General features: G+C 37.0%; 1 protein-coding gene across 1 annotated transcript in view; it reads right to left on the minus strand.

Moving 5' to 3' along the window:
• Positions 1–27413, minus strand: part of PDE4D (phosphodiesterase 4D) — a 600515-nt gene that overhangs the window by 487610 nt on the left and 85492 nt on the right. Inside the window, exon 2 of the mRNA XM_065045251.1 lies at positions 18656–18781. Coding sequence (XP_064901323.1) covers positions 18656–18697 — 42 coding nt within the window. The 5' untranslated portion in view covers positions 18698–18781. The remainder of the gene's footprint in view (positions 1–18655; positions 18782–27413) is intronic.

The following is a 27413-nucleotide window of genomic DNA, read 5'->3' on the forward strand; positions in this document are numbered from 1 at the left end:
GCACTGTGCCCTTGTGGCCAGGAAGGCAAATGGCATTCTGGGGTGTATTAGAAAGGGTGTGGTTAGTAGGTCAAGAGAGGTTCTCCTTCCCCTCTACTCTGCCCTGGTGAGACCACACCTGGAATATTGTGTCCAGTTCTGGGCCCCTCAGTTCAACAAGGACAGGGAACTGCTGGAGAGGGTCCAGCACAGGGCAACAAAGATGATGAAGGGAGTGGAGAACCTACATTATGAGGAAAGGCTGAGGGAGTTGGGTCTCTTTAGCTTGGAGAAGAGGAGACAGAAAAGTGACCTCATTAATGTTTATAAATATGTAAATGGTGAGTGTCAGGACAATGGAGTCAGACTCTTCTCAGTAACAACCAATGATAGGACAAGGGGCACTGGGTGCAAACTGGAACATAGGAGGTTCCACTTAAATGTGAGAAGAAACTTCTTCATGGTTAGGGTGACAGAACACTGGAACACGCTGCCCAGGGAAGTTGTGGAGTCTCCTTTTTTTGGAGATATTCAGTACCCGCCTGGACATGTTCCTGTGTAACCTGATCTAGATGTTCTTGCTCTGGCAGGTAGATTGGACTAGATGACCTTTTGAGGTCCATTCCAGTCCCTAACATTCTGTGATTCTGTGAGATGTCAGTACGTTATAACACCCTTTGTATGCTGCTGCTGCTACCCCGTTTCCCTGAAAATAAGGCCTACCCTGAAAATAAGCCCTAACATGATTTTTCGTTATTTTTGAGGATGCTTGAAATATAATCCCTACTCCAAAAATAAAACCTAGTTTAATGAACTGTAGTTCATTAGAAACACAAAAGGTCAATTTAAATAGTGTCCAGACAGCTTTACATGTAAAAAAGTAAGCAACTATTGGAGTAAAAATTAATATAAGACCCTGTCTTATTTTTAGGGAAACAGAATATGTACCTTCCCTATTTCAGCATGTTTGAATACAAAGTTAACCTGAAAATTTCTAAGTTTATCTGAGAATTTGTAATTAGAGCTCCTTAGCAATTCAGTTCACCTCAAATCAGTAATATATACATTTCACATGCACCCAATTTAGATACTGCTTTGTAGGAAGTTTTATATTATGTTACCTGTATAATTTGACAATTGTATATATCAACAACAGCCAATCTCTACCCTGATATAAATAGATTATGTTGAAATATAATTTGCTTTCAAGTTGCAGTATACATGTACCAACAACTATACATATAGCCAATAGATTACACATATGTATTTTCCATTTTTAGCACTCACTAGTGTTCTTAATATCTTATAAACACTTGACTGTGCTTTGGAGAAGGCAGTCCAAGAGAACAGATCATATTACCCCACAAATTTCAAGTAGTGAGGTTTTAAACTAAGTGTTTCTCAGATTTCAGTTGGACAAAAAGGCCTCAGCTATCTGACAGTTTTAAGTGAAACATTTCAACTGAGTGCCACTGGCCAGTCTAAGCCTTATATGCTGACTTAAAGAGTAATGTACAGTTCTAATTGGAGTATGGCCACTTTTCCAAAGTGTTCTTTTGATTGAAAGGTATGTCAGTGGACTTCTAAATCCCAAATGTGAGCCACATTAATAGATTTTCTAGATTTTTTAGACCTATACAGATTCAAACCTATGAGGCAGAAGAGTAAGAATCAAGAATAAACTAAAGGTTAACTAAAATTGAATTAAACTGTCTCATAATAGTATTTGTATAATAGAAGTATTATAGCACAAGCATATAATCAACTAGAGTACATGCAGCAGGCTTAAATCCATGCTCTTTGATGAGTGATTTAGCAACAGTGAATAAATAGTCAGAATGAAGCTACAAATACACCTCTTTATTAAGCTTCTGTAAGCTTTTGCAAACCACATTAGGTTCAAGAGTTACAGACTCTGAATTTCTGACACAAGCAATAGTATCCTTGAGCATTGCACTCCAGTAGTGAAAGGGAGGAGTCTGGTAGTCCCATCTATTCAGCCTTGTGTAGGTTTTACAAAAATCTAATCATTGCTGCTCATGGTTATCTCATAGACAACTGTAATTGTACCTCTCAACTGATTAATACCCTTTTCTATAATTTTTAAGATTTCTATAAACACCAGATACACACCACTTTTCAATTTAATGTCTTATGTGAAAGTAACTCACCATTTCCAGATTATTTTCCAGCTATTTTATACTTCTGAGTCTTAATGAAAAGATAAAAAAAGAAAGCTGAAATGTGTTTTTCACCATATGTCACAGTGAAAAGGGGAACATTTTCCTCCACTTCAGAAGTTCACATTAATTAAATAATGAAACAAATAAAAAAGAAAACACAGCTAAATGTCAACGGTTTTCATTTGCATGATAGTTGAAGTGCTCTCCTGTGTCAACATAAGGCCTCAATTACTTTCACACTACATTACCTGTCATCTTTAATAAAAACTGGTCAAGCAGAGAGAGTTGCAGCATGTGCTGATTTTGGCAATGCCATATCAGCCTTTTATCCTAAGGCTTCCAAAAGTTCAGGACACAAGGAAAGTCTGCTCCAAAAACAAATTTTCTTTTCTGCAAATATTGGAAACTTAAAAATAGAAAACTCTCTCCGAAGAGGACAGAATTGGGGTCATGCTGCTGCCACTATCATCCTAGATTCTTCTTCTTTGGAAAAAGAAAATAAATGGAGACCTGAATTCTGGGATCATAACTGCCTATTTTGTATATGTTGAAATACAGTATCCCTTTATTCCAAAGCAACAAACAGAATTTACTCTGAGCATCTTCAACAAAACTTCCATAAGACATTTACTTCCAAAAAGATAAAATTAATGGATTTAATTTGTTTTCCCCTAAAATGATCTGAATGAAAATGCGGTTATCATACCAAAAGAAAAGCCTCTTCACCTAAAGTGTGGAATCACTTCAAATCCTAGACATTCTCCTCACTGCTTTACACACTTCATCATGCCACAAATCTCATTAGTCATACACAGAACTTTGAACACAGAAGTGTAATATTTAATAAATATAAGCTTCTATGGCTGGTATCCTTAAATTGCAACACAATGAAAAAAAGATTGTGACTCTAGGCATATGTACAGAGGTGCTGGTTATTTACCTTCAACAGAATCCACACTCTTTGTGTCTACTTACAAAATTTCCTGCAGCTCTTAAAGCACAAATTTAGTGCGTGAGCTCTGAATCTCCAGGAGCACTGAATCAGGACAGAGGAGCAGATTTTTGGCACATTGTAGAGTTCTGTATAGTGACTACAACTCAACAGATAGGCAGGAACACCTCATCATGCTGTGTTCACCTGAGAATCAGGCAGTTAACTGCTAACATGACATTTCTCACAGCCAGTGAATGAAAGTCTTTACAAATATAATCCATTTTACATCCATTGAACCCATTTAGTACAAATTTATTTTTTCTAGAGATTTGTTATTTTAAAACACATTTTTGAAAAAGATCAATGTACTGTGTAGAGAGGAAGGGGAAGAGGTGGGTTGTTAACCATTTGAGTAGGCTTGAGAGATAAAAATGTGCAAGTGCTGGACACAAATTTTTAGTGCCTTATTGGAGAGCTTGAGAAAAATTGCTTATCTCTGTCCATACAAACATCATCTATATTGACAAAAATTTAACCTACTGTGAAACTGGCACTATACAAACTCAGTGCCATAACTAAAAATATTGTCCTGTTCCAAAACTTTAGACATCTTCAGCAATAGTATGCAGGCTTCCAGAAATGAAACGCTTAGAAAATCTCATATATCAATTTTTGCACAGGTAAAAATGTTGAGGCAAGGTTCTTTAAAAACACTGAACAGCAATAGGAAAAAATCCACTTTTTTACTCCAACAGAGGAATGTCAGCAAAGAGTGTCAACTCCAGATGTCCTGTAATTATAAAGGATTTTTTTGTTATTTAACTTGTTGTTTTCATCTAACAATTTTTTTGGTAGTTTATTTTATATTTATGTTCCAATAAGAAATCCCAATTTTAAAACAAACAAACAAACAAACATTTTCACCCACTCTTCTGTTTACCAAATTTTATATTCAGCCATGCATCTTACCTTTACCACCTTTACTGAAGACACAGCTTCCTAGATTCTGTTCCAGCACTTTGAAAAACTTGCACTTTTTAGTACTTCATGAATGAGATAAATGGTTAGAAATACAGTTTGGTTTTTGAGTCTTCATCCTTCCCTGCTCCTGTTCCCTAATCCAGCCAACAAATTAAAGCCTTGTAGCCTTTGACTTTCAACTAAACAGCACACATCTTCAACCACATCTGCCACTGCTACTGTCCCGTCCATAATTTCAGAGTTTCTCACACCCCTAATGAAAGGATGCTTAAAATGTTATTTCTGTGTTGCCTTGGTGATGTCATTAATGTACTTTCATTTCTATAGCACCCAAAAAGGAATTCTTCCATCAGAGCAGATTAGGGGTTTTTTTTATAAAACTGGACATCTGTGATAGAGTTCTGTATAAGGAATAATACAAAAACATTGTTTTGCTGAGGTTTGTGTAAGGAAGTTTTTATATAGCTATACCTCTGAGTTGTAACACCGAACTCCTTGCCTTGATCATTTCCACTCTGAAAGCACTTTTGTAACATGACTGCTTATTTTAAAGCCCCAGAAGGACTGGGGTCCAGTGGGGTGGGGTGGGGTAGGGCAGGGAGGCATAGAGAGGGTAAATAATGCACAGAAAAAGGCAAAAGGCAGAAAGAAGTGCTAATGTTTGAAGCAGTTGCCAGTATCCTTGATGCACAGGCTTGCATACACACCAGTGTATTGGAATTAAGAGTGTGTTAGCAAATTGTTCGCTCTATGATGCTTGAAGAGGCACTATACCAGCATCTTTTCCCTTCCCCTCCCCCACTCATATTCTTGGAAGTAAGGAGAGACTATTGGACTCTCTGAAATAACCCCAGCAACATCTGTAGCTTTCACGTCTCCTTCAGACTTTTCAGAATGAACAAGACTGAAAGAATATGATGCTCATTCTCCTTGTAATACAACTGTTCTCTTCTTGTGAAAATATTGACAGTGTGTCATTAACAGGACTACAGTCCCTGGCTGAAGATACAGTTTTGCTTATGTATCTGCTCTCAAAAATACCCAAAGACATCACACAATTATTTTTAAAGTTAACTTGCACACTGCTCCCCTTCTTATTGACTCATACACAAGGCTGGTAGGGGAGAAGATAAGACTTTGTGAACAGCATTACTATTGATTTAGATATGGTCATCTGTTCTACATCTTTTCTTTAGCTTCATGTTGTCCTGCCATTTAGATTTCTTTGGCTGAGAATGCACCTAAATGAACATCAGCATGCAGGAACTTATTTTAGGTAGAACACAGCAATTAAAAAAGCTAAACAACAAAGGAAGGGAGACAATCCTTTTGGCATCAACTTTATATCCATCCTACAAAAGTAGGTTGGGCATTCAGTTGTGCATCTTCTGCTTATCACAACTAGGCAGCAAGTAGGAAAATGGTATTTTTGCCCTTTTAGAATTAAGATTATGGGTTTATAAAACTTTATCATTCCCAGCAAAGACACCTGTTTAAAGCTGCATAGGGGTTTTCAATGCTATGTAAAGTGTACCTTCTGTCACAAGTTGCTCCCTTTCTTTTCTGTAATATGCCAAATAAGGCACCTTACCAGACCCTTTACAAAAGCAATAAATCAAGACCTTCAAGGTATATTGTAAAGCCAACAGACACTTTTCCTGAGTGGTTTTGTTCCAAGGGAAATAATAGTATTCAGCTCTGTGAAAGTATTTTGGCATTCTTGACCATATGATATTTACTTTACTGAACTATTAAATTTTTGTTTCTCCTCAGTGATACTGTGATGCATGAATTGTATCATATTTGTTCTTTCAGTTTATGCATCATAGCTAGATTTTAATACTCTTGGAGCCAAAATAAAGTGCTCTGTCCCAGACTCACTACTTTTACTGTGGCTTCTCTATTACATGTCTATTCATTTATTCAGCCTTAAAAAAGGGGGTTTTTTGTTTCTTTGTTTGGTTTGGATTTGGTTTGGTTTTTTAATTACTTTGCACTTATAATTTAGAGGGATTGCTCATTGAAAAACACAAGAAGAGAAGAGGTTAGAGTTAAAACAGAGCCACAAACAGAAACTAGGAGAGTAGAAAGAATTGTTATGCAGTGAGAAACAGAACAGGAACATATGGTTAACTAAAGGAAAAATGAACAGAGATTTAGTACTTGTGAACAGTAGGGGGAGGAAGGGGAAGGCATGATTAGGGAAGAAATATGAAATATATTTGTTACCTAATTTGCATTCCATTTTATCTTGACTATTCTGCTGTCTGTTAAAGTCCATTAGGCGGCAACTCAGCAAATGACATTCTGGTCAGCACAAGCTAATTAACTAAGCTAATTAAATAACATATATTTAATTCTAACTAGATTTTTTGAGGGGTGGGGGAGAATCTCAGTTTCTCTCTCTCTTTTCTGTATGCACACACTTTTCCACAAATATAAAATCCTATATTTGAAGAAAATGAGTGAAGATTTAAGACATACTCAGCCACAGTTAGCATGTTGAGTCTTGAAATTGGAACAATCAAAACATGCAGTTTATTTTCTGGGGAATTATGCAAGTCACATTTCATTCACTGTGCAGTATGCTTGAGATTGATGATCTTGCCATGACAATATATAAGCTTTAGAGTTCCAGTTTCTAACTCTGCTGCTGACAATTCATCCAAGAGCATAACATTGTAGATTATTTAATGTAACAAACCAGGAATGAAAGAAACAGTAGACAACATTGCCATTTGGAAATCGGAAAAAGGTAGGAAATTCACATCTCCAAAATATATTTTGTGAAGGCTGTAGGGAATGTTAATAGTTCCCATGTTATTAGCTATTCAAAAGGTGCAAGACAACAGTGTATAAATAAACTTGGCAAACAAAGTAATTGAAATAAATTACAGATATGTGGTAGTTTCCGTTTTTGTTCGTCCACAGAGGAATTGCGAAGTGCTGACTTGTAGCTGAGTAGATCACATCTGTTGTCTGTTATTTAAATTACTTTAGTTAAATCTTTGTACCAAAGTGCAGACGAAAAATAAGAAGCAATCGTGAAAATAGCAGATGTTGTAAAACAGCAACAGTTCTGATCGGACTTCTGATCCAGTACCCAGTCAAGGAAATATAAATGGTTAACTGAGACTGCATCACCGTGCAAGGTACTTCACAACCAATGAAACCAAGGACAGTTTGGAAAACATGAAGAAGCACTTTCAATAGAAGTGTTTATGGCAGCTGTTATAATCATGTTCAAAAGTTATCAAAGTGTTCCAGTTATTTTCTATCTGCTTGTATTACCTAGCAATCTAGGTAGTATTTTTCTTGCAGTCTAGGTAGTAACACAGTAACTTTTAATTCTATCAAGAGAAAATACAAAAAGGAAATTCAAGACAGCTTTTTAATATAATTTTATCACCTGAGACTTTTCAGTCTGAAGTGATCCCAAAAGGCCCAGAACGGAAAAGAACTCTAAGAGTCGTTACATGGATAATTGACAGGTATCATTGTAGTCTGTTGTCTGTCCTTTACAGTTTACAGTTTAGTTTTGCTTATAGGTAGTTTAGACACTGTACCATTTGATGATGTAAGAGAGGAAAGAAAAACAGGATAAATATAAGTTTACATCAGATAGTTTTAGGATGCTTACAGCTGAATAGTTTATGGGAACAGTAGTACCACTCCTTAGTGAAGACCCTCCTGACCCTCATCACAGTGTGGATACTCATTTGATACAAAAGTAATTTTCAGTCTTGAAACAAAGAATTTGAATAATTTGGTGTTTTAAACTGGTTCTGTATGCAAATGGAGTGAATTGCTAGATTACGTGTAGAGTGAGATGCCAGAACAGCCTGTAAAGAAATTTGGAGAAAAGTTCAAGCACAGCCTTAATATCATGCTGGTTTTGTGATGGTCATCTCCACACCCCCTCACTCAGGTCTTACTAGAAAAACACACATTCTCTACAAATCATTATGATTCAGTACTTTATCTCATTTTCCAACACAGAGTCTCTCCTAAACCAATCCCTTTCGGGGACAGAGAAGCTGCCATTTTAAGAGATGAACACAGAAAGCCTAATTTGCTCTATCAAGTGATGATCCTTAAGTAACACTACTAGGACTGAGATAATTGCTTTATTTTGAAAACTGTGTAGCAAAACTCTTGAGACTTGAGCCTTTACTGTCTAGATTGTGCCATTGAACTGGTTTCCTATGAAGAGACTAACAGCTGAAAAATCATTTCTAGAAGGAAGTTTTGAAAGGGACCAAGAAAACTAGCATTTTATTTCTTGAAACGAAACAACCAAAGAAGGCATAATTAGGTGCCTGTATATACATAACAATTTGATTAAAATTTTTCCTCACTATCTATATATAAAGTCTTCATCTCCCACCCTAGTTCATTTGCTGTTGCATTGACTTGCAGAGACTATTGTTACTAAGCAAGATCTAAGTCTTAGGATGTGTCATGTACTGTAGATATAGATTCGCACTGGGAAATCAATCATATGCAATGTTCTGCCCCAGGAGGAGATGGAAGTTGGCTATTGTTAGGGAGTGGACTATCTTAGCTTATTGTAACTTCCTTAACAGCTAATGAGTGACATTATTTATAAAGCACATGCAGTGGAAAGAATATAGACAAGAGTGTAATAACCTCTGTGTATGTTTCAAACTTTATTAAAAAAAGTCAAATAAAAACTCACCAATATATTTACCTAACAGAGAAACTGGGCAGTACTACCTCTATTTCTTTTCAGCAATTCACTTAGGTTTTGAAGTTAGACTCTGTAATTCAAGATTTTTCAGAAGAAATACAGCATATACACTGAAAAAATATTTCCTGTATCTCAGGCAAAATTTGATGTTTTTCTCAAAACCTTAGTCAAAAAAACAGACTATGTGAATTCATTTTTTAAAATTGTGTTGCAGCTGTAGTTTGTATTTATTTAAGAGCATGCAAATTACCTAAGTGTCACTTTGATATTGCTGCATTGTTGTGGGTTTTTTTCATGTGGGCTTTATTTTTTTATTATTTTGTTTTTATTATTATTATTACATTTTACAGCAAATGTCCAATTAGGACAATGTTATGTGATCTAGTAAGACAGCTGACAGAAATTGACTCAGTTCATGTATTGTAATGGATTAATTATTTTGGATATTGCATAATTGCCTTCATTACCTTTCTGGATCTTACACAGGAAAGGAAGATGACTGGTCTAACATGCTATGTGAGACCCAAATAATGTTCTAAACCAGCAGGTAGGACCATGAAATAACTATAAGCAAGTCAAAAAAGCATAGGTGCAAGGCAACAGCTAGGAACCTGGAGCAACTGCAAAGCTTGAAAGTTATACCAAAGAAAGCCTGGTATTCAGGCAGGCCACATATCGTAGTGAAATTCCACCAGATTCAAGAACTTCCATTATTTTATATTCTGAAAAAGAAAACCTGAAATCATTAGTAAGTGAGCCTGTCAGTAGAGTATCAGAAGACATGTTATTTGAAACCTGACAAAGACCTTTTTTCACTGAGATGAAAAATGAATTATATTCTCAAGTACTTTAAAATCCACAGGTATATTCATTAAACTCTACAGAATTGTTACTGAGTAAATTAGTATTAATTCAACATACAGATTATAAAAAGATTACAGAAACCTGTTTCCTAAATATAATCATCAAAGGGATTTAATGAAAAGCAGAACTCCAGAACTTGGACATTTTCTTCCTTTTTTGAATCTGGATTTTGGGCAAAAACATATCAAAGTTAAGGGAGTGAGAGAGAAAGAGAGAGAAGAAATGGACAAACCAGGTTTTCTCAAATCCTACAGTGCTTAAGGAAATAGGCAAGAACATGAAGATTTAACCAGAACTTCCATGGATATTACTAAGTTTCCCAGCCTCAAACCAACAGAAGCATCTGCCCAGGTGCTGCAGATCATGCAGCTTCCCTGTCCATACGCTGACAGAAGAGTTTGCAGTGTTCCATCTGAGATGCTATATAAGGTAAACACACTCAAGTCACTCTGAATGTAATGCACTAGGTGAGAGAAGCCTAATACTTTGTAGAAAAGCAAGTTTGCTATTAGCTTCGTTCAGGAATGTATTTGAAATTTTTTTAAATTGAACTACATACTCATTTAAGGAAAGCTGATCACCATTTTTTTCCATGTAAGTCTTCCTGATGTACAGTTTTAGCTTATGGTTTCTTCATTTCTAGGCCGTGTACTCATGTGTGTAGACATGTACGTATACACAGGTACAAGATGAGATATATTGCACGTGTCACAAGTAAAAAACACATACAGGTTATAAGAAAAATAGCTCATTTTGTACATACAATCACAAATGTTTCTGAAACCACTGCTAAAGGAACACAACATGAATTGTAAAACTCCAGTAGCAAGGAAGCAGTCTAAGAGTTCAGGGTAAGTCTTAATTCTTAATTTACTGCTTTTGTCAGCCTACTCAAGCTCTAATAATACTCAACTGTTACTCAAATTTTGTTTCAAATTCTTCATGCCTCCTGTTGCTGTGAGTGGCCAAAGTGCAGTAAGCCTTGCTAGGAAATCATTTGTGTTTTTCCATAGCAACCTGGATGAAACCATTTCCATTTTCCATAAAAAAAAAATCTAACAAATTATTCTGCCACTAACTACAACTTCTGTTCCTTTACAAAAATCCTCCATTTGACAGCTTCTTACCACTCTTTAATACTCTTAACACTTACATCTATCATAATTCCAAATGCTTGACATACATATTTCTATTAAAATTATTTAATATTTATACTGCGAGTATGCCAAGAACCTCATCATGCCAGAGAATCAGCAGTCATTGCAGGCACTCTGACAGATACAGAGGTATTGACTGTAACAACCTGCAATATAAAAGGGTAAGTGAAAGATAAGTAGGGAAGGAATGTACTTCAGGAAAGGAATTAGACAATATTGCATTTCCCTCCATATATAGTGTGCATCAGTCACATGCTAGTTTCCCTAATGTGCCACTCCCTCTAGTAGCATCAGCCAGTCTTCTCCTAGTCACCAAAATTTGTTCTGAAAAGGGGAACAAGAAGATACAGTGATCACAAAGTGAAGATTGTGAAAGACCACCTTCATATTTGAGGGAAGAACAGTGTGAAGAAACTCAGTTGTGGGTTAGAAATATACAGTAATAAATGAGGAAGAAAAGTAGGGGGAGACCATGTTGTTTGAATCTCTAACATGACTATTTATCAATTACATTATCCACCATCTTCATGCTTTTCCTCTACTCCTCCCCTGACCACCAGACTTCTTTAGTGTGAAGTGCAATGTGTGAAGTCCTGTTCTTAGCAGTCTTTCTTCCTAATTCATCTGTTCCAGGTCCTCAGTCATTTCAGCTCCCTTTCCTTTCCTTTCCTTTCCTTTCCTTTCCTTTCCTTTCCTTTCCTTTCCTTTCCTTTCCTTTCCTTTCCTTTCCTTTCCTTTCCTTTCCTTTCCTTTCCTTCCTTTCCTTTCCTTTCCTTTCCTTTCCTTTCCTTTCCTTTCCTTTCCTTTCCTTTCCTTTCCTTTCCTTTCCTTTCCTTTCCTTTCCTTTCCTTTCCTTTCCTTTCCTTTCCTTTCCTTTCCTTTCCTTTCCTTTCCTTTCCTTTCCTTTCCTTTCCTTTCCTTTCCTTTCCTTTCCCTTCCCAATGCATTTCATTTAAGTCTGCACTTTTTAAGGCAAGTATATTCACTTATAGTCATAGAGGGGATCTTCAGGTTCATTTAATTTTATTTTCATGGCTGTAGTAGATTATTACAAAGGTGAGAGCAGTTTCCCTCAAACAGCAAAAGCAAGAGGGCTGGAGCTGGTTTCAGTGAACAAGAACAGGTTTTGCACAGTTAGTAAGCAGTGAAACACAGAAATACATGTAAATCTGAAACAGATGGCTGAGATTTCCCAGCCCTTCCCATGGAACAGGGCCTGACTGATCCACTGTGCCTTTTACAGACAGCCTGAGTTGCAGCACTGGGTAGAAGTATAAAAGTAATCTGTATTGCTAGGAAGGTACAGCCTTACATGTAGACAATTGTCACTGAAGACAGGAAGAACTGGGACACAGATGCCAGTGACACAAATGTGCAACAACTCCAAAAAGTAAAGATTCAGCTACAATTCAAGGGTTTACTAATGTACCAGAGCTGTAAAATTCTCTGTCGGACCCACTCATACCATTAAGAGAATGTTTCTGTTGATGTAATTTAAACTAAATTATTGTTATTGGCCCACAGATTATTTTTTAAATCTGCATAATTATGGATGACATTTGAGTTGCAGGTTAGGCTTGCTATGTTCCTTAGCATACAGGTAGGAGTATTTGCATGTTCCAAAAGAGTGCAGTTGTAAGTCATAAACTTCTAAGTACTTCCCAAGCCTGAGACAAGGATATAAGGCTTGCTTCAAAAAGGCTGGAACTTAGTCAAGAAGGTAGGCAGGAGATGAACCAGAAGATGAGTCATGAAAAAAAAAAAAAGAGAGAATGATGACAAAAGTGTGTGCATTAATGTCAAAAATATCAGAGACAGAAGGAAGAAAAGCATGGAGAACAGATTCTGAGATCTGATCAGAATAGCATGGCTGGAAACATTAGTTGGAACATCCATGAAAGACTAGAGAGGGTGGAAGACAGAAAAGAAGAAATTCAGGATGAGTGGGAGGAAAAAAACACATTTGCAATTTCTTTGTCAGGAATACAACAGTATCTTCATGCTATAAAACCTTTTCTCTCTCTTCAAAAGATAATCCCACAATTAGAAGGAAATTGTCAAATGTGCATATGTAAACACAGCAAATTAATCCAAAACAATTTAATCAGCAGAAATTGACTATTAAATTTATTAGAGGTCACATCCAGCCATTCTTTCTCACACTGGACTCTCACCACAGACATAAAAGTTTCTAACTTCTGTAGAAAGAGTGTTAGAAAACATGCAGAAAGGGTTAAAGTTGCTCCAGGCATTACATACTCTGTTTACAGGCATTTCCTGTGCATCAGCTGCTGCTTTGCTTAAGGGAACTTGCTGCTTAGAATGTCTATTCTTATCAGGCATCCACAGGAATGTCATTAAGGGAAAAGCAGGACCACTGAACGAGCTTCAAATTGCCCTTTAACAATGTCCTGCCTTTGCTTTTCCTATCCCTCCTTTCCTTTGCAAAGGTTCTATTACAGATGGAGGGATGGAAGAATGCAAAGAACATGCGATGTAATTGCTTCCCATTAATAAAGAATGGTTAGTCCAGGCAGTCTCCCTCTAAATATCCTTCTATCAGCTAACAAATGGACCTAATTATTGGCAATGAGAGAAAAATCAATTTATTCAGAAGTAATGCAAATTCATTACAAAAAATGCTTCTGGAACACTGCAAGCTTCTCCCATTTATGTTGACAAATTTCCTCCTTAGAACTATTGACATAAACAAAGGATTGCTGTCTGACAAAACTGCCCTCTAAGAGAAAAGGGCCTGGAATTGAACTGATCTGCAATTCCTTCACACTCTCTGCAGAGAACTACACCACTCTACTCGTTGGTGTAGAGTATCTTACTCTCACTGAATAGCTATTCTAGCTGCTGGGCAGAGGAGCATACTGGATTTGGTTGGGGTAGAGAAGATTATATTTCCTCTTCCTGACCATTTGCTTACAGGAGGAATGGCGGATAAAGAGCCCCTGGTTCTTGTCATCTTTCTGAGTCATAATTTAAACAGAAATGAGCATAGGAATAAAGGAAGTATTTAACTTCCTCTTCACTCCCCCACATCATAAGCAAAGGTTATGACAATCTAGCCTTAAGTACTTTGGCTGAAAACATCTCAGTGAGTCAGCTGTTTGCAAATAGCTCTCCACCTTCCTTTGCACTTCATCTCTACGGGTGCTCCATGTTTGTTTTGCATTCACATGAGTTCCAACCCACCTCCCCGTGCTCCATCTTCTGCGTGCAGCTAAACTCGTGGAAGCTTTGCTGCAGTCTGTGTGAGCATTCCCTTTTGAGGTCCATCACCTTTTGATCCCATCAGTAGTCACAACTGTGCTTTTAATGTTTTGTCATAGAATAAGACAGCCATTTTGTCTCCTTCTAGTGATCTTAGTTTATCCAGAAGTTACAGCTGTTGAAAATACACCTTTTATATGTAATACGTTTATGAATTCAAAACAGTCTCACACTTTAGGTTTTACAGATATTTTTAAGTTAAAGGGCTGACCAAATACTGTTGAAGCATACAGCAGCTTTTGTTCTTTACAACAGCATAAGTGCTCTAATTTTGTTTTGTGCCTGCCACTCTTGTTGTTGTTGAAGCTGTTGAAATTGCACAGTTTAAACAGGCCCAGTTGCTAAACATATCCTCTTGGTTGGTTCATTTTCTTGCAATATAGTTACTTTCTGATTTCACAAGAGTTGACTCACTTCTGACACAATGTTCCAAGATGAACACCCACACAATGAAACATTCAGACTTTATTCTTTTTTCCACATACACTAGCACTCTCATCACCTGAAAGTAGAAGCTTACTTTAGCTGACCAAAAATGCCTCAAGTATGCTCCCGCAGAAATCTAGTTTTTATAGTATTCTGTTGAAAAGTTATTTACTATTGAGAGTGCAAAAATCATCATGAAAGCTGTGCTAATTTAATTCAAGACAGCTGAAAGTTTGATTAAAAAAAAAGTGTTTCATCATGCTTTTTGATAAAGAACAAATTATGTTGGATTTTTTTAAAGCTGTCTGTAGGTAGAAACACCTTGGCTTGTTCACCCAGTTATTAAAATAATATGAAACCCTTCTGAAACACAAATAATGAACTTCAGTGTTTTATTATGAAATTATTCAATAAAGTTCCTTTCCATAGCTGATCAGTACTAACTAAAACCCCTATCCTATACTAGAATTAACTTTACAAGAGGTGGAGAGAGGGAGCAGAGAGAACCAAATTAGACAGAGGGAGTGAGGGAAAGAACAACATTTAGCTGTAATTTCAGAAGTACCAGATGGTAAGTCATGGAAGTTAAAGCAATAAAACACCTAGAATATTCTAAGCAGTTTGGACTCCAGAAAGAATAGATTTTTCAGAAAAGGAGGAATTTATTTATAAGGAAATAATTTAAAGAAACAAAAAGCTACCTAAGGAAACTGAGAGGGACTAGACGTAGTATGCTCAGATTGAAAGGACATAAATGAAGACATTCTCACTGAATGCTGTGAGCGAGCACAAAAGACCTGACAAGCATTTAAACCCTTATTACAAAACAGACTTAATTGTAACTCCATGGGTTACCAACAGCTAGGAAGAGGGCAGAGCACTGGCAGGATTGTACTGTGCTGAGAACATGAAGTACAAAGCAATGGAATATTTTTAAGATTATTCGGTTAATTTATTACATTTTTACTTATTCATTAGATGGTCTTTTAGCAGAGTGACTGGTCTGGCAGGTCATGGAGAACTGGACAATGCAAATTCAAATTGACAGACATGTAGGAAGATGGAAGACTTGATGTCACCATCATGTGATATGGAATCTCTGGCTCTACTCAACAAGTATGGTGAGGCACTTTTCCAAAGTCACTTTTGTTCAAGAAGTGTCACTATATTCCCCTGTGCATCCTCAGCAAGTTGTCTGATGACACCAAGCTGTGTGGTACAGGTGACATGCCTGAGGGACAGGATGCCATTCAGAGGGACCTGGAGAAGCTCAAGGAATGGACGCATGTGAACATCACAAGATTCAACAAGGCCAAGTGCAACGTCCTGCACCTGGGTGGGGTGGTGGTGACACCCCAGTATCAGTACAGGCTGGGAGATGAAAGGACTGAGAGCAGGCCCGCAAAGAAGGACTTGGGGGTACTGGTGGGTGAAAGATTGGACATGAGCTGGCAATGTACACTTGCAACCCAGAAGGCCAATTGTATCTTGGGCTGCATCAAAAGGAGCATGGCCAGCAGGTCAAGGGAGGTGATTCTACATCTCTTCTCTATTCTGATGAGACTCCACCTGGAGCCCTGCATCCAGCTCTGGAGCCCTCAGTACAGGAAAGACATGGACCTGTTGGAGGGGGGCCAGAGGAGACCACAAAAATTATCAGCAGGATGGAACACCTCTGCTGTGAGGACAGGCTGAAACAGTTAGGGTTTTTCAGCCTGGAGAAGGCTCTGGGGAGACATCGAGGCCTTTCAGAACTTTAAAGAAGCCTATAGGAAAGATGGAGACTGACTTTTTAGAAGGATATGTTATGAGAGGACAAGGGGTAATGGTTTTAAACTAGAAGAAGGGAGACTCAGGCTAGACATGAGGAAGAACATTTTTACAATGAGGGTGGTAGAACACTGACACAGGTTGCCCAAAGAGGTCATAGATGTCCCACCACCTGGAGACATTCAAGGCCAGGCTGGACCGGGCTATGAGCAACCTGATCTAGTTGAAAATGTCCCCATTCATTGCAGGAAGATTGGACTAGGTGAGCTTTGAAGGTCCCTTCCAGCTCAAATTATTCTGTGGTTCTACGAGCAGTAGTCAAGGATTCATTTGAACAGCATGCTACCAAATATCTTAAAGTTCCTTAGTGATTACATATTTTGCAATTTAGAAACAACAAACAAACAGTATGAAACAGTTTATACACCCCATTTAAAGAAAAATTGCCAGAGGTGGTTATGATTAAGTTCATACAGCAAGATGTGCTAGGATTTAACACTAAAAATAATGAAGTCTGCTTTGTAGTTTAAAAGATTCTCTGTCAGGTCCTGAAACATTCAATATGTTTATTGAGCTTTTAGAACTTAATTTCACAAAATATACACTAGGATGTTTGTAGTAAAATATGAAGATCCTGTGAATCAATAAAGATGAATATATTTGATAGAAACTCATTCTGTTGATTTAAACTGAAACAATGCTGGTCTTCCCCAAATGTGACCAGCTCACACTAGATCAGCTAACATTAAAATTTTATGCTTTGCCATCTCTTAAAAATTTTATAGACAGCCTTATGCTTAATGTAATTCCTCAGCAGGTCAGACAACAGCAACAGAATAGCTTTATTAGGCACTCTGAATACCTATCTTCAATTGAGACATACCAGGCTGTTTATTTGATCCATGTATGAAACTGTGGCACCATAATGAATTCAGCAATACTTCTGTCACTTTCCCCCCATGGCTATACATAAGCTGATAATATGTACAGTACATTAATAATATGTAATTATAATATGTACATTACATGAAATAAATAAATAAAATAAAACAAAACAAAACCAAATAAACAAAACAAAAAATAACAACAACAAATAAAAAGTATTTTCTTTTTAATAAATTCTTAAGAAAAAGCCAAAAAGAGCAACTGCTCCCAATAGCCAGGAGCTCAAACCAATACAGCCTGGCAGATTCAGAAAGCTCCACAGCAAGCCTGATCATAGATGTCTGCACTGTCTTCCCACATCTAAGAGAACAGGGAGGAACTTGAGCAATTCTGGATAAACTCAACCAGGCTCATGCTCTTGGTCCAACAACTAATCCCACTGTATCGGGAAACTGAGGCAGTAAAGGGGAGAAGGAAGCAGGTACACCAAGGCATTAGTAGCAACAAAGCGGAGACAGCAGTCTCAACATCATTACAGACCATGGGGAAAGATAATAATGGGAAAACAAAGCATCAGGATGGGGAGTGGTTCAGAATTCTTCTCATGTGGTTTACATACAATCTAGGAGTCCCTCAAAAAACAGGGAAATACAACTGTACCTTCTCTCTTTGTAGATACAGTGTCCTTGTAGAAGCAAGAACTTTTTTTTCCTGTTACTACTCATCAAAGCACTTAACTAAAATGTCCTGTCTACTAGGAGAATGGACATATTCAACAGCTTAAATATAACAGTAATATACGAGAAAGGACCATTCATTTCTTGTCTGTGCCTGTAAGGTAGAGTCATTGATTATATAATACTGTATATTAATGTTTTTCCATGAGCATCTGGAAGACAGAAAAGGCTACAGCAGCATCCAAACCTCTCTGTTTCAGTAGTACTCTTAGATACACAGGATGAAAAACCATCACAAAGACCACAAAATAAACAAAATTAAGCCTCATCCAAATCTGTGTATATATTACTACCACATTGTCTCATTGGTCTCCTGGAACACTACACAGTCAACATTTCAACAATGCATTATTAAATCGAGTGTGTTCCCTGATACTAACATCAGTGCAGGGGAATACATTTATGACGAAGTACATTATAGATAATATGTAAGCTTACTTTTCAATGAATACTCCAGAAAAAAATAATTTTTAATAGCTCTGTGTAAAATACATTCTGAGACATGAATGTCTCAATGAAAAAAAACTCACTCAAAAACATACCTCTGTTCAAAATCTTGTATCTGTGCAAGTCACACATATTTATTTAGGCTGCAGATACAAGAATAGGCTACAACTAACCAAGAATTTATCACAATTGGTGTCCTAGTCAGAAAGTGGTATTGATAGACTAATACAGAACAGAAGCAGCATGAAAAAATATTGATGATAAAAACAGTAGCAGGGAAAAGAAAACCTTCTACTCACGCTTTTGCTCCTCCCATGTAGAGTACAGGTATTCTTGTTCATGGTGACTCTAACTTAATCAGAAGTGTTCTGCAGGTTTCACAGGAGAGGTTTTATGCCTTGACCATCCAAATACCCGCTGTTATACTGAAAATAAATCAATTTATCCTGTTAGAATCAGGGTCTTCACAAGCTGTACAACATCCAGGCATAAGATATTGCTTCCATGTATGACAGCTGCAAACAGCCTAACATCCAGTAGAGCAGATGTTTCACATATCACTAAATCATACAAAACATACAGTTACCCTGAGCCATACAACAAGCATATCCACGAACAGTGCATGCTTCCAGTCAATAACAAGTGCATGCCAACCCAAACAGTTACAAAAGGTTATACACTTCTGAGGCAGGGCTTTTTGGCACAGTTATTTAAGTATTGGCAGTAGTGTCTCTAATATTGAAATGAGACTTATTGGTATTTTCAGTAGTTTTCTCAATGTGGGGGAAACTATTGACTAGTATACTACTCAGACCTGGAAATATCTGTTAAATTTAGGGGAAAAAGGTCAGCTAGAGTAGTTTTCAAACCTAGGTACATAAGGATGCTTAAACTAGAACTTGGAGTACTTTCATATAGTTGTCAGTTAGACAAATTGGTCTTTGTATTATAATAATAACTGAGCAAAAGCCATAGCAACACATGATGGTATGGCATGGCAGCTTTGAAAAGCAACATATATCAGCCTCTGGGTAAGTGCACAGCAGTAATCCTGGAAGAGGAGAGTTAAAAGGAAATTCATATGCTCCAGGATCAGGCAGTTGAAAGATTTATATTCTCATTTGGGCCAGGTACATATCTGCACATTTTTTTTCTTTTTTTTCCTTAGCTCTGTCAGGCAAAGATGAGGTAAAGTGCAATATCTGACCAACAGAGCAGTTCTAGTAAAATCTCCTAATGGAGAATCAATCATGCCAGTAAAATTACAGGGATGGCTTATTTCCCCCATGGGCAGGAGCATCACTGTTGCAACTCATATGGGCACAAGAAACATTTTCCTAGGTTTAAGCATCATAGTTAAGGTTAAGCTAGCATAGTTTTGCTAGCATAACATACTGTTTTAAAATGACTAAGTTTTTGAGAATCTCTCTGCCAAAACATAAAATGAACTCTTAAATATCAGTATGATACTAAGAGCAAATATATTCACACAGATATACATACATACAGGTGTAGTTTCCTGCCCCCACAGGAGAACATCATGACCTGTGCCAGATTTAAAAGTCTAGTTTTCCTTCCTAAGAAACCCACTCATCTCAATGTATGAGCAAGTCTCCAGCACAGTACTTGATCTTTTGATTTGTTTTCTAAAACTCTGCCACTTCCTTCAGATAAATAATAAATATGTGTTGATTATTCATGTATTTAATTATTTATAGGCAGCATCCAGTAACAGAGAAGCAAAGCCATGTGTTGAGGAAACAACTCATTTTTTTAATATTTAGATATAATATGTCCAAATATTGTTGTTGGCAGTTTTACAACAATGAAATCTAATTTGCAATCAAAGCCGCAGAGGCTACATCTCCTCGAGGTTCTGCTGGATGTCCTTCATGGTAACCAAGTTAGCCTCTGCCACACTATGATGGAATTATAGTTGCTTTCTCCCTACCAATTGATTTCACCAGCCTCTTGGTACTTATTCATAAATGTGAAACAAATTCTGGCATTCTTTTTATATCACTGCCCAGAGCCAATGCCCACAGTTGTATAGTTGGGCACAGTCTGGCTGTTCTTGAGGATAATGTTGCTTGGCTTATATATACCCTCACATTGTAATTGACAATATAGGTCAGCCATTGTGGATTACATTCATATTGGTGGCAACACAAACAAGCCCATTGGACTTGTGAGATGAAGGGGTCGTCAGAAACATGGGAGAGTACAAGAGACTGATGAAAGAGGAAATTTATTTTAGTAGACTGGAGTTTATTAACTTAGATTATGGTGGCTTGGGATGGTGTCATCCTTTCATCCACAATGACAGTATGGCCAGGCTGCCAGATGTGTATGAGGTGCCTACCTCTCCAAGTCTCAGAGGCGTTACCATCAGCCCATGTTCAGCAGAGGCAGAGAGTAAGGAGAGGGAAGAATCACTGCCCCCAGTAGCCATGCATGGCTCAATTTTCTACACTACCATCAACACTTATCCTGGCTACCAGTGGATATTTACCAACTGAGAGTACAGAGGATATGAAGGTCCTGGAGAGAACCCATCATGTCCATGCTGTGGAATCCAGATAGGACAAATGTCGGGACTGATTTGATGTCTAAAGAGAATGCATAGGAGGAGAAAGATCTTATTCCAGCAATCTCTGGAATCCACTGAAAGAAGCAAAAGCAATATGTGTATTGCTTCTGCACACAGGTGATAGAGTCTTTATGTGAGAAACCTAAGAATCACATCGGTAGATTTGGGAGCACATAGAAAGTGAATAGTGGAGATTGTATTGAAAAAGCCCACCAGATTTTAATCAACATGTGGGATATAGTTATAGGGTTTTCTTCACAGAATTTGCCTTCTTAGAAAATTATCTGATTACAAATTATTCATATACTACTCTTGCAACATATCTAAGTTTTGGGGAAAGAAAAATGAATTTTCTCTATAAAGAAATCAGCATCCACAGAAGAGTATCTTCACATTACTTTTTCTGTTTTAAATAGCTACAGGATTAAATGGGCACAAAAGTAAATAAATCATTGCTTAATCCATTCCAGCAATTCTGAAAAATACACAAGAGAAAAATATATTTAGCTAATTAAACCAGTTAATGCATTTAGACAAAATTCACAGAAGTCACATGACATATCTGCAATTATGTATGAAACCAAGGTAGAATTTTATGCTGCTCAGGAAAGCAGCAGGTAGAACATTTAAAAGTAGAATAAAATACAAGAGAAAAAACAGGCTATTCATTTTTAGGAGGAAGTTTGAAGAGATTACTTCCTGTCCAATGTATATTTGATCAAAGAGACTGAAAAACATTCCCTGATCTCTATTTTTCTGAGGGTGTAATACCTAGAATCATCATATGACATCAGAAGAAAAGACTTCATTGTGCTAGCCCAGAGGTGCTTCCAGCATCCAGGCCGGTGTAGTTTACTATATCAGGGACATGAGTCATATAGGCAGATGCCCTATATTCAGACCTTCAAAGCTTTCCAAGTTTTAATTCAAAGTACTATGAATCTCATTCCTGTTGAACACGATAGATGTGACCAAAATATCAGCCAAAGAAATGCTGCAAAACAAAGGTATTCATGCTGGACTTCAAGCAGAACCATATACATACAGGTTTTTTCCATCACCTTAGTCATTAAGCCTTAATAATTAATATTTATGTAGAAACTGTTCAACACAACAAAGATGGACAAAAAGCTTAGTGACTTCAAGTTGAAGATTTTTCTGAAATTGTTTAGCTTTTAAAAAATAGTGAACAAGTAAAATGCAAATGCTTCTACTGAGTTGCTAGCTCAATTGCAAAATCTAAAAAAAAAAAAAAAAAAAAAGAACTATTCAAAGAGAAGTAACAAAAAACAAGAAAAAAAATATTGGCCAGACTGCTTAAACAGATTCTACAGTGAATCAGAGGATTTTAAAAGTAAATAAGAGAAGTTCATGAAATATTGTTGTTTCTTTGTATGTATGCTTGTCCCTCTCCTCACAGAAGAAACGTATTTTCTTTATTTTCTTTAAAAGAGTTATAGAACACTGCAAAATACTGCTTGCTACACAATATGATAGACTTTCACTCTTTCTGCTTGCCAGATAGCTTTAAATTCCTTTTTTTTTTTTTTTTTTTCCAAAACCATTCACCAAAATTTGCACGGGCATACACTGAACTAGTCAGGAAGCTTTTATGTTATTTTAATGTTGATGCCTTGACCACAAATAACATGGAGCATTTAATGCTTGTGTACAAAAGCTGCCCATCTTCTACCAGACATTTTACAAACAGAAACTAAGGTGAAGACATTGTCTTCAACGAAGAGTTGACACTCTGCATGCCTATATATTGTGCTTGCTCACTCTTACATTCATAGTTTAAATTGTTTACCTTACATACTTATCTGAAACCCAAGCAAAGGGATTTTAATATACAAATGCAAAATGAAGTGATTTTGGGGAGCAGACTGCTGTCAGCTATCAACATCATGGTACTACTTATTTTACTAAGTCTGACTCAAAAGGCACTTGTGTCTGCATGAGAGCTGTATTTAATAAAATATAGCTCTAGGCTTAAGTTTTTTCTCCTTTCTTATTGCCAACAACACAAATGTTACATTTTATCATTTGGGAACATTTATGATCTAGAAAGATTTTATGAAGTGATTCAGGTTGCCAATCACTGCTTAAAATTTTTGTATAAAATGTGTAACAAGGATTTAAGATATGGCTTACTCCCTGTTGCTACTCAACATTCATATGCATGAGTGAGATGAAGAACTCATACTGTTTGACATGTCTCTATTTCATAGCAGTTCTGGGCTGATAAGGTAGCCAAAAAGCTTTCAATTAAAAAGACAGGAATAAAAGTGTATCATCAAACAGGACTAGAGCCGTCTCTCTGACCTGCTGTAAGAGACATGATATTGCTCTGAAAAAGTATGTTGTTTACAGGTTTTAATCTCAAAGATAAGCAAAGTATGGTCCCTTTACAACAAATGAGGATAAAAATCCAAAAGGCCTGAGCTTCTCTCTGCAGTGTATGACTCATTTAGTGGCTAGGACCAATTCTGGAACACTTTAATGTTGGCTTGTTTAATTTCAGTTGGAGTTGCTGTTTAGGGACATTGTTCTTCCCCAGCACAAGAGCATACAAAAGAAAAAGCTGAAATAAAAGAGCAAAGACATTCCAATTAATCTGCTATGCCACACTGATGAAACTTTCAAAAACAACAGGCTGTGAAACACTTAGACAACTGGAGCAGAAATAAAAGAAAAGCAAGACCATGAGGAGGAAAGAGGTCCCAAAATAAGAATTCATTTAGATCCATCTTCTTCCAGAGTTCCTGTTCAATTTTTGTTCATCATTCCAATGCTAAGCAAGACATTCTACTTCTCTAGTTCTTACAACTGAGTAGGAAAAAACAGGGTTTACTGATAGACTGTTACTGAGATATGAGAAATCTATAACTAAGAGGGACCTGTGAGAATAAATACTTGAATATTCAAGGCCAAATATATTTCTATTATCATGCTACTTGCCATTTATTTCCTTAACTATCTGGTAAAGCATAACCAAGAAGACAGTCAAACTTGCCTAGCTTTTACCTCCTTTCATTCATTCATAAAAAAAAAAAAAAAAAAAAAAAAAAAAATCAGTGCTCCAAAAAAAGTCAGAGAAAAAACTTACTTTCATTATTAAACTCAAAAGGTAATAATTTCTCATTTCATTGTATTCTCCAAAGTCTAAAAACACTACTAAAAAGACAGTATTTCAGAACTACAATGGAATTCTTCCATGGAGAAATGGATTGTATACAACATTAACATCTCTGACGAGTGCACAAAAATAACATTTAGACATGGCAAATAGACTTAATTGATTTGTAAGTGTTTTGTGGTTTAGTGTTTTTTTGGAATTTCCTCTTCCTACAATAACCTCTTCTGTTAGCATGAATAATATGTAAACAATCTCTCCAGTGGAGAAAATGGGAATTTTTATGTTGATCCAGGCAATGTCAAAATTAAATTTCATTAGAACAGACAAAAACTCTTGTTGCATTTGCAGGAAAGTATTTTCAGCAATTTTCTTTAATTTTTCAAGGGGAAACAGTATTTACCATTAATCTCTTTGACAATAATGCCTCTGCAAGTATTAATCACAAATCCAGCCATCAGCTAACATGAACATTTTTAGTGTCAGCTCTTGATTGTTAAGTATTGTACCCTTTTTTTTTTGAGATACAAATTCCCAAGATGGTATTGAACAAAAGCAATACTGGAAAATCACTTTCCTATATTTTTTATCCAATAACTGAAATGGAGGTTGTAAGAACAACTGTTCAGGAAATTTATACAAGGAGAAGCCTTCTATTTTCAGAAGTTCTTTGAGAAGGCATATGACTGTATTGATACCACACAAGTATTGATGTCAGAAAATTCTTAGGACTTGCTTCTAGACATGTCATTAATCACAGCTATGTATTGAATAATGAAGATTACCCAGCAGGATGCTAGGTTTTTCACCAAAAAAAATAAAATTAAAAAAAAAAAATTACTGTAGCAGATTATGAAGCATAGGAGGAATGCAAATATATTCCTATTGCTAGATTAACTGTTTCTTTCTTTGAATAAAGTTCTAAAGTCTGGTTTTCTGCAGACAGGGAATGTGATTTTAGCAGAATACTGCATGACCTTTAGGGGGACACTTAGGCCAACTTAGTGACTTCTTTTTCTTTTTGTTAGTAACTTCCATCTATCCAGTGCTTATTGCAGATAAATCACAGATAAATGCTTTAGAACAGAAAGACAGAAACGTGAAAGCTGGGGAGCTACGTCAGGCATTGAGAAGGGTGCATAAAGAGGTAATTTTGGGTAAGAATATTTCCACTGAGTATATTTTCCTTATCACTGTATATTTGAGAAGTGCATTTATAAACTTACAGAACAGTTGCTAGTAGTTTATTCATGACTTTCATGTGTCAGCACTGAGGACTCACAGCCAGGGGCTCAGACTTATAGTCCTAGGGATTGTATCAAGACTGAACAAAACAAGATAGATCTTCCTCAAAGTATGTGCATCCCTATTACATATGTGAGTCTAACCTACCAAGCATAACCACAAGAAGCGAATGTTCACCTTTAAGGCACTGAGAAAAACCTCATCTTACTCAACAATCAGGTAACATCTTTCCTTTTTTTAAAAAAAAAAAAAAAAAAGTAAAACAATTTTTTTTTTTCTTATGTTAAAAACAGGCCAAAGGATGGAAGAAAATATTGGAGAGACTAAATCATGAAGTATTTTTTCTCTGGTCCTCTGTCTCTTCTGTCAGAGAGGAAATAAGAGTAGGATAGCAGTGCTTTTGATAAAATAATGCTAATTAATACTTAGAGTTTTAACCAATGAACATCGTCTTTCATTGCCGGGGAAGCCCTTTTCACACTGAAGTGAAATACCTGTTTGATACTGGGTTGCATCAGTCTATGTCTGGCCTGACAAAGTAGACATATCTGGGAACACTGTCTTGGCATCAAGGCCTGCCAGCTTGCATCCAAAACATTAAATTCAGCCTCAAAACCAGTATGGCAGCACACGTACCATGTATGGGTAGGGGGAGAATTGCCTGCCTGCCCTGGCTCACAAACAGCTGCCTGAAGGAGAATCAGGGGACTGGAGCCGAACCAGGCTGGGAAGCACCCTGTTTTAGTTCCCTTCCAGCATTCACTCCCCTGCCCTATCACTGCTCACCTACTTTTTTTTTTCTGTAGGGTACTGGGTGTAAACAGCAGGGTTTAAGGAGCCAGAGCCAAAGGAGAGCCTTGTATGGGAGGTGGACGGGTTTTCCCTGAGCCAGTTGCAGCCAGCTGGTTCCATAATGCCACCAGCAGCCCTGCAGGCCCTGGGGCTGAGCCAGTCTGAGGAGGCCATGATGTCACTCCAAGGGTGGCTGGAGGTGCTGTGTGAGATGTGGCTGGAGAAAGGAGGCACTTTGCTACAAACAGTGCCCCTCTGAGGAGGCTGTGGCCCATAGGCAACCTACATTGGAGCAGGGACACCTTCCTGAGGAGGCTGACATGAAAAACTCATTGACAAACTGAGAACAACCCTGAGGGACAGCTATCATTCTCCCTCAGAGGTCTCTTTCATAGCCTAAACTATCCTGGTCGGTCTAATGATTCACTCCTGAATCACTCCTGTCACTTTTCTGAACCTGCTCCATCCCACTGTACTTAGAGAAGCTTCCTTCTTTCACAAACTCTTTGTATATTACATGTGGAAAAAAACTGTGTGCATCTTGGTCCCACACACAACACAGTGAATACCACTGAGGTCAGGTGCCACTAGCCCCAGGCTTCTGTCTGTTTTGAGAATGCTTTATTTTTAATGGAGGAGCTGACTTTAAATAGTAGCAATACATGGCAAGTTCTCAAATATGTTCATATCCACCTAGCAATGAATGGATACTGTATTTATTTTTAATAAAAGGGTACACTTTAAGACCAGAACTTCCCACACTGCTCAACATACAAGTGGTCTGGGCATGTACATATCAGCATATCAACAGTTTCTGCATTATTTTCTGCTGTTTTCCACATACTTCCTAACATTTCTGCTTCCTTCTTGATCTCTGAGCATCAAGCTAACATATTCATAAACTGTTTACTTTTGCCCCAAAACCTCATTTCTACACAGTAATTTTCAATCAGAGCACACCATGCAAAATTAAGTTTGCCCCCTTCCCACCATGTTAATCACTTTGCATTTCATTTTAGATTTCATCGTTTTATCACATTCTGCAGTTTTGGAATTTTACATAGTTGTCTTTAATGCCATGAATAGCTTAGTATAACCAAACTTCTTTTTCCAAATCATTTTTGGGATATATAGAACAGCACAAAGCTCTGCTTCCTGGCAAGCTCACATTTCAGAGTTATTATAGTAATTCATCTATTTAAATCCTGGGCTCCTTTAGAACTGTTCTGTCAATTGTCTGTGTCCAGTTTACCTGTTTATTTAATAAGCTCTTCTATTATTACCTAAATCTGGG

This window comes from Columba livia, chromosome Z (assembly GCF_036013475.1).
Source record: "Columba livia isolate bColLiv1 breed racing homer chromosome Z, bColLiv1.pat.W.v2, whole genome shotgun sequence".
In the NCBI taxonomy this organism is placed as follows: domain Eukaryota; kingdom Metazoa; phylum Chordata; class Aves; order Columbiformes; family Columbidae; genus Columba; species Columba livia.